General features: G+C 45.5%; 1 protein-coding gene across 1 annotated transcript; it reads right to left on the bottom strand.

Moving 5' to 3' along the window:
• Positions 1–1902: 1902 nt before the first annotated feature.
• FITM2 (fat storage inducing transmembrane protein 2) lies at positions 1903–6554 on the bottom strand. Its single transcript, XM_086622888.1, has 2 exons — positions 6382–6554; positions 1903–4171 (listed from the first exon to the last, which is right to left on the bottom strand). Exons 1-2 carry the CDS (start codon positions 6552–6554, stop codon positions 3529–3531), a joined length of 816 nt encoding a protein of 271 aa, XP_086479014.1. The 3' UTR covers positions 1903–3528.
• Between the last annotated feature and the right edge of the window lie 2283 nt (positions 6555–8837).

Raw genomic sequence — 8837 nt, 5'->3', positions numbered from 1 at the left:
GGGAAAGAGCTGGAAAAGGCTGATCGCAGAGAAGCTGCAGGGATCTACTTTAAGCTACAGTGGAAAAAAACAGGTATTATTTCACTAAGAAAAGTAACCATAGACTTGTGTTCACAACTAAAGCCTGATTTTCCAAAACATTTAATATATCACAGCAGCCCCTATCGTTTTTTTCCATTAAAGTGCACCACAGGGCGTAAGTGGGTGTTTCTCACTTTGTCTGTCATGAATTGCCATGCATCAAAACACAAAACAGGATTTTAGTTTTTTTTCTACAGTCCCTCTACAACTCAAGTTTCAGTACACACAAACTGGCAAACCAAGAACACCATTTAGCACCAGAGAAGCATTCATGGAACAAGTTTGCTTTGAGCAAAGGCTCTGAGGAAGAATCAAACCCCGGGCTCAGATACGGTTCAGTCTGAACTGTTCAGATGGCTCTTACGAAAGATCTAAACTTTCCTGTTTGCCTGATCTTGCCTCCAGTGACGCAAACATTTGAAAGAGTCCCAGGTAAGTGAAGAGTGAAATGAATCCTAATCCAGTTAATCTTCCCACTGTGTTCCAGCTGAGATTCCTTTCCTTGCTGGCCCCAGCAGAGGAAAACGTTTAAAGCACCAAGACCAAGAACTGCCTCAGCCACATCAGTCAGGCCAAACGCTGCTTCTGTGAAACTGCTGTGATACAGAGCCCATAAAACATGCCAGACAAACACAAGCAATGAAAAATTAGTAAACTTATGTTGATATAAGTAATATGCTAGTAAGATGTTGGAGTCAAAAATTCCCTAGATAATTCTACAGGCACATAAAGACAGCTCTGCAGGAACAAGAGAAATACTTTAATGCAGAAAAGAAAAAAAAAAAGACGATGGTCAAGTGTTTCTTGTGATGATAGTTGCTGTCTTTTGGAACTCATTACAAAATATGAAAAGCAAAGACTTACTCTGGAACTAAGTCAAAAAATGCAAAGAAAAGGTACGGAGCACAAGGGAACCTTCTAAGCCAACAGCTGGCACATGATCTCCGGGTACCAATAAGGACACGTATGCCAAGATGTCCAAACCCCCAAGCAGTATTACAGCCCATGGGAATTTTCACATATATTTCAATGGATTAGGCTTTCACTTTGCTACAGTGAGCAACTGTTCATGTCTACAAAATCAACTGCCTAGTGTAACAGCCACACATCAGGAAACTTGCTTTTGTTTTGTTTCTTTTTATACTCTGTACTTTTGAGAACCTGTGCTGTATTAATCCATTCAAACACTGCAGAATTATCAGTCAGTTTGATCATGTATGTCAGTAGCCACAAAAAGACCAGGAGGCTGGATCATTCAGGAAAGTGAAGAGCAGCAGCAGTATCTTCACAGACATCAGAAGCAGATTCTCAGAGACACAAACACTGACAAAGTTTATGTGTTTTTCTTTCATTGTTTAAATAAAAGTTTTGAGAATAACCATATCCCACATTATTCCCGTAATAAAAAGTTTATATGACACTGGTTAGAAGTGGACAGAAATAACCATATAGTGATTGCACAAAACATTTGCAAAACTGAACACAACTTCAGCAAGTCAGTTGGTATAAATAAATAGCATTTTCTCTTCCAAGGCTTCATCTATATAGCAAAGTTACATAAAGATAACCTAAAATAGAAATTTAAATTTAATTAAATTAATCAGAAAACCTTCTGGGTATATAATCCTTTTTCATGGTGAAAGTGGCTTGCGGTCTAGCTTAACTCTATTGGGAGCAGGCTTACATCACATCAAAAGAATGTCTGCAAACGAATTTGCTTGTTTAAACAAATTTAGTTAAACCCAATATGAGTTAATCAGTGCACATTTTCCAAAGAGTTGTCTTAAAAGGCAACGTAATGTGAAAACAAAAGGAGGAGCTTGACAGAAAATACACAACCTCCTGAAAGGCTTCTTTCTAAGAGGTGATTTGTACTTTCTAAGGACGCACAACAGCTCCCACTTGGCACTGAATTCAGTGGAAATTCAGGTGAATTCAGCTCTCCTCAGAGGCAGATCACAGGCACGGAATTAACACTGCTGTATTTATTGCAAATGCTAGCGCTCTCTTGCTGCAAGAGAGCTGTTGAGATGGCAAAAAGAAATGTACTGAGATTAGACTACGGTGCATCACACTCTGTACTCTGCAAAATAATCACCTTGGAGTCAAACGCTACAGACAGACCAAGCCTGCTCCCAGGTCAGCGGACACCACCTACGGCTGTGCCCATGGATGCTTTTGGCTGTCGTGCTCATCACTGCAACTGTCAAACAAATTCTGTGCAATTGTGTCATGAATAAGCCTTTATGAAATAATAAAAAGCTTTTCGAGATAAAAACCATGCTAAATGTTTGATTGATATGATGAGTAAACCCATCCCACTTCATACTTACTCACTACATAGTAGTAGTGTTTTATTCAGTAGTGGGTTTCCAGCCACATCAAAAGCGGCCACAGCTTTATGTGCAATCAAAATTAAGCAGCTTACTGACATTGCTGGATAAGCAAGAATAAATATTGCTTCAAGCACACTGCTTTGCAGCTCTTAAGGTAAACAAGGCGTCTCATTCATTACCAAGCAGACTATTTGGGAAATAGTGTGTTAAGCTAACTCGTTCCTAACACCAGAATTTCATTGTTCTTCTAGAAGAAACATACCACAAAGTACTTGTTGCAAAGTGTGCAACTCGTAAATTTTTAAAAAATTAAAACTTGAATTCTCATATTAGACTTTTTAACAAAATTAGGAGTTTGGTTTTTTTTCTGTCAAGAATAAAATGGCAAAATATTATTACAGATACTTCACTAAGGAGAAAGTTAAGGCTTGTTTTTCCAAGAGTTTCCTTTTCAAAGGCAGTCATGAACTTAAAGTCACAGTCTGCTTAACACATTACATCTCAGATTTACTCTCCTAGTTGCAGGAGGTGTAGACAGCTAGGTAGCATTTGTGGCAAGTTAGTGTATTTAACACCTGGTAACACAAGATGTTCTAGCTTCATAACAGAGCTATATATGGCTTTAACGAGTATTGATATTTTTGCAACACTTGGCAGCACTGTCATTATCAGAGCCTTCCCGTAAGGCAACACAAATAGGAGTATTACAAAAAGTAAGAAAGAGGTTCGGATGATCCACAATACTTTGACATAAATACAAAAAGAAAGAGGGAGAATTAATATGGTATCAGTCAAGCTCTTAAAGAGCAAAGGCCCCTGTCAGCCTTGGACCTGCTCCTCCATTTATCAGTAAGAGAAACAGATCCAACTTCCGATTTCTTTGCTGAGAACGTCAGCCAGCAGCTCCTAAACAAGTGCACATCTCTTCCAATATCTTTTTTTTTTTTTTCTCTCAAGGAAGAAGCTCATTACCACCTGCCAGCCATCAGCTAGTACAGATTTGGTCTCCTCCCGCCCATCACCTTGTTCCTTACAGTGAAAATACAGTAATTGTTCCTACATTCAACTACTCCAGTACCAAAAAAAAAAATCAAAACTTTTAAAACTTATTTTATCTGCTATAACTGTATTTCTTTGAACTCAAAGGTGTATTTGGAAGAGGTAGTCCAGGAGATAAGGGTTTCAGGTACCAAAATCTGTATGTCCCGTACCAAGCTGACAGACCTATCAGCAGGCCGAGAAGCTTTTGACTGAAGTCATGGAAATAGAGAGCAGTGCAGAGAATCATGAACACCCAGATCATGGTGAGAAAACACAAGCTAAAAAACAGGCCGTTGACTACAACGCGCAGCTTAGAGTTCTGGTGTATGGACAAGCCTTCCAGCACAGCCACTTCCTCCACAATCATCAGAGCACAGTATGAGAGCAGAAAACAGTGTCCTGAGATGTCAAAACCATTCCAGATCCCATTGTTCTGGTGGCACTCTTGCTTGGTGGCATACAGCTGGTGAGGCTCACTGAGTTTACCCGAGATAGAGCACACGCCGGTGAGATTTTCGATGTACATGAAGAGTCTGGTGCAGACATACCAGATGGCAGTGCCCACTAGCAGTGCACTGAGACGCTGCAGCACCATCAAAACGCTCTTCGTGGGACCGTAGAAGAACTTGCTCTTGGCGAACTGGTAGGTGGTGACTGCAATGAAGGGCAGCAGAAGCCAGAACGTCCATGCCCAAGCCACTTTCACAAAATACCTGCCAGAGAAAAGCCAAAAGAGAAACATGCACGTGTGAAACTTCACAGGAGCTGGGCTAAGTGGTGGTGCTTGAAGAAGCCCATTTTAAAGGTCAGTGTTCAGAACCATCTAAATTAGACACATACACCCTCCCCTCAAAGTAAAGCATAGCTAAAACCTTAACCCTCTCCCCACTATTTCTCTCAGGCCCAACACCTGAATACTCCCACGACCAGGTACTTTGACCGTTTCCCAGGCAGCGCTCCCTCAGCCCTGGAGCCTTTGTTCAGACTTGCAGCTCAGTTTTGCAATCACTTTTACCCTATAAACGGGCTCAACTCTGCCCTACTCAGAACGCAGCTGTAAGGAACATATTTTTAGCTTGCCACCCTGGCCACAGTAACCCTTTCTCTGACCCTCCTCCCCCATCTCAATTATCTTTGCTTTACAGTGTCACCCTCTTAATACTGAGTAAGACAGCCAGAAGAAAGCCTGACTCTTCCTTAATCAGTCAGTGAATCTTTTCCTCCATCGCCATCTTATAAAATAAACGAAGCAGCAAATGATGAGAGCTTTCCTTTGGCATATACAAATCTTTCCATCTCTAAATTCACTCTCTGTCTCGAAAGCTTTTGCTGAGATGCTTACGAAACCTGGAAAGCCATCTGATGATGTAGTGATATCCTGTTTAGCAGGAGACAGTATCAAGTAACTAGTCCTCTTTTTAAATCTTAAAGTGAAGCATGTACAAGTGAATTTACTAATGATTAAGGAGATTGTGGTCTATGACCTTCTTTCTCCCATTAGCACCTTCCAATGCAGCTTGCTTCCTATCAGCTGGTGGGAGAGGAGAACCATGCAGCCTCTTTACCCACATCCCAGTTTGAAAAAGAGAGACAGCAGAATTCTGGTCTGTGGCTGAGCTATAGCTAGACACACATAGTCATCATTTAATCATCACCTTAGCATCAAAGACAAAACCGAGTAGCAACAGAGTTTTGTGTCTTCATTAAGACTAACAAAAACAGTCACGGCCTTGCCCTGGATTTTGAGAACTACCTCCTTTACTCTTAATTTAACAGCTGAAGGGGCATCTGTGTGGCAACTACAGCTGCTACCACAGAATAGTAATTGAAAACAAAATCCTCATTTTATTGGGAAAATTAAAAGCAAAAAAGGCCGCTAACATCATTGCTGCCAGCAAACCAGCAGGCAAATAATTTGCAGGGAAAAAAATTGCTTCAGGAACTGTCAGTACAGATAACCTTCCTCTATTTAAAAAAGCAGGATGAAACTGTAGTACGTTTTTACTGTAAGACCAATTTCACTAAGTGTTCCCGCCAATCCTTCCTTTCAATCGCCCTAAAGGCAGCTGCTCTCCCACACACCACCAAACGACAAATTTGAATCAATAAAGTACAAAATTCCCCAAGTCACAGCGGAAAACAGTAATTTCAGTTTTATTTTCTGATCTGTAGCAGGTAAAGCACACGTGCACCGGCCCAGCTCATCGCTCATGCCCTTCAAAATGTTCAAAGGCAGTTTACAAGAGTGACTAAGTCGGTTAAATCATTGCCCAAGTACTAGAAAGGGATTGCAGTAACTCTGCTTTTACAAAAAACACTAAAAGACTTATTTTCTTTGGCTTACTTTTAGATCAGTTCAGTAACTATCAGTTTACCAAAATCTGACAAATTATCTGGGGACTAAGGAAGAAAAAAAAAATCCTTCTTTTCCTCTTCCAGTAAAAACTGAGCAAGAAACTCCTGTTGTTCCGGAATCTTGCAGTCCCGCAGCCTCCGGCCGACGCTGAGATCAAGAAATCGCGCGGAACCGCCCCGCCAGCCCCGAGCCGCGGCCCAGCGCACGCACCGCTTCCCGCCCGCTCGCCGGCATCAGCCCCCGGGCGAACTGTCCCTGCACGCTCCCGGCGCTGGGACCGGCCCGGGTCACACAGAGCTACCGCGAACCGGCCCCCGGCCGAGCTCGGAGCCTGCCCAGGGCCTGCCCCCACCCCGGCCCCACAACCGGGGCCGGCGGGTGACCCCAGCGTTGCCATAGCAAAGGCTTCCCTCCCACACACCCCGCCGCCCCCCGCGGCCGCTCGGGGCAGCCCCTCCGCCCCAGGAGAGGACACGGGGCCGCGGCAGCGCGGCACAGCCCCCGCGCCCGTGAAGACCGAGCGCCCCCAGCCCCACGGGACCCCCGCCGCCCCCCGGCTCTCCTCACACGTTGAGCACGTTCCGCTTGTTCCGCATGGGCGTCTCGGGCACCAGGTCGCCGTCCTTGAGGGCGGAGCCGAGGAGGACGATGGAGAGCAGCAGCCAGGGCAGCCGGCGGCGCGCCCGCCCCCCGGCCAGCCCGGCCCGCAGCCGGCGGCCGCACCGCTCCAGCCGCTCCATCTCGCCCCGCCGCCCCGGCCGCCGCACGGCGTCACGCGCCGGGCGCCGGCCCCTCCCTCGCGTGCGCCGCTCGGGCGCCCCCCCGCGGCGCCCGCCGGGCTGGGAGCGGGGGCTCTGCGCATGCGCAGTGCCGCACAGCGGCGGCGGGCGGGCGGTCAGGCGCCCCCTGCTGGGCCCCGCGCGGAGCTGCAGCGGGCGCCGATCCGGTGCGGCACGGGGTCCGCGCGGGGCCGCGTCCCGCACCGGGAACGGCCCGCGCGGTACGTCCGTGTCAGAGCCATGGCGCGTGTGCTCCGGAACTGCCTTCTCCCACTCCCACCTGCCCAAATGAGAACGAATATTACGTCTTACACCCATCACCGTGTGGGCGGGGTGATTCCAGCCCACATCAGAAGAGATGCTCTGGGGGGCTCATGGGCTGTAGTATCTATACCATAGAATCACAGAATCATGGAATTGTTTGGGTTGGAAAAGACCTTCAGGGTTGAGTCCAACCATAAGCCTAGCGCTGCCAAGCCCACCACTAACCATGTCCCCCAAGCGCCACATCTACACATCTTTTAAGTACCCCCAGGGATGACGACTCAACTGCTTCCCTGGGCAGCCTGTGCCAATGCTGGACGACCCTTTCAGTGAAGAAATTTTTCCTAATATCCAATCTAAACCTCCTCTGGTGCAACTCGAGGCCAGTTTTCTCCTGTCTTATAAATAAGCATCCATTGCTTCTAGAGTAAGGTGACAGCTCCTCTGAAAGAGAGTGTCTTACCGCAATATTCATGAGAAAATTCGAGAATTTCCTTACTCAGTAGAATTTTTTTACTTTTTTCCTGGAGCTTAAGAGAGAGGGAGAAATTATTTCTGGGGTGCTTAAGGCTCCTGCACATTTTCACTGCCCATATTTATAGCTCCAAGTGGCCCAAGCAATGGCCGTCACTGTGGTATTTGAGACCTATTTCATCTATTGAACTCCTGCAGCTGTCATTTCAACTTAGTTTTTAAAAAATATAAAAATCATCAGCAAGCAGAGAAACAGCTAAACAAACAAAGAGCTTTTATTCATCCCAATGGCCTCAGCACTAAAAATGTGAGAGGAGGAAAAAAAGCAGACCCTATCTGAGACAGGATGGGAAAGTATTTCTTGCCAGAGTGCGTTTCAAAGCCAGTTTGCAGTCATCATCAGCAAATCTATGACAACATCTGGGCTGAAAGAGCAGAAGGACACATCAAAGCAGCTCCAGTAGATACGCAGAGTTCCAGCTAAGGAGGTTATCTAGGGTAAATGGCATTTGGCAATTTATTAGATGTTGTTTTTAATGAGACTGCCACAGCCATGTCTAGCACTTCCAGCCACAGCATTGTACCCCTGAATTAGAAAAGACAGACAGCTGCGTTCACTCAAACGAGGGAGGATAAGGGTCTGGGAGCAGGTTTTACACAGTCCAGCATTGTCTGCCTAAATCCCCCTCTGCCTTTGAAACCTCCCCTCCTTTGCTTCCCAGGTTTGGGTCTCTGATCTCCAGACTGTTTGCAATGCCTGCGAGCTGGAGGTGGTGAGTTGCTCGGCTGGTTGCTAATGAAGCATGCTGTGGAGTCTACCACACCGCGGGAGGATTTCATAAGCCTTGGCACCTGTTCCTGATGAATGGAGTTGATGGCATGGGCTGGAAATGTGTCTATCTTCAGCCCAGCTTGAAAAGTCTGAGGATTATCTCTGTAAATTGCGGATTCTTGCAAGTGCAGTGAGCAAAGCTCAGCTGGGTCCAGGTGTCCTGCAGATTTAGAGTAAATCTCTACTTTCAGGCCATGTATTTGCTGCCATGTGCACCAGCTAAGGCCAACAGTCCTTTTGAAGAGCTGACTGCAGCTTTTCCGTAAAGAATCAGAGAAGCAAAATTTAGGCCTTTCGAAACTGCAGAAAAGGCTTTTACGTGTAAGCAGGGAGTAGAGTTTGCTCTAGGGGGATTGCAGAAGGTTCCCAAAGAACTCTCACAAACACCCGATTGAACTGCAACAGGTATAAACCATACTAAACTGAATTAATTTGTCAGGTATAGCAGGTGTGGCTGACAGGGCATGTGACTGTCCTTCCCTTTCTTCATATCTTTTTCCTTAACCTCACCAAACCACTGCCTGATTCAAGCTGAAATCTTCCAGATCATTTGATTAAAAATTTGAGGTTTTTTTTTTTTTTCTGGTTCAATTTGAACCAAGGTCCAAACCAAATTGTTTCTCTTTTATTGAGAAATCACATTTTGCCTTTAAAGGATGCAGAGATAGATTCAT

Source organism: Tauraco erythrolophus, chromosome 18 (genome assembly GCF_009769465.1).
Source record: "Tauraco erythrolophus isolate bTauEry1 chromosome 18, bTauEry1.pri, whole genome shotgun sequence".
NCBI classification, from domain to species: Eukaryota; Metazoa; Chordata; class Aves; order Musophagiformes; family Musophagidae; genus Tauraco; species Tauraco erythrolophus.
This window is presented reverse-complemented; position numbering and strand designations above follow the sequence as displayed.

Bases quoted from the DNA above. Each gene is read 5' to 3' on its own strand.
- FITM2 (XM_086622888.1), bottom strand. From the start codon at position 6,554: ATGGAGCGGCTGGAGCGGTGCGGCCGCCGGCTGCGGGCCGGGCTGGCC. The intron at 4,172-6,381 runs GTGAGGAGAGCC...TTTCTCTGGCAG, and splicing joins AAGCGGAACGTGCTCAACGT to GTATTTTGTGAAAGTGGCTT.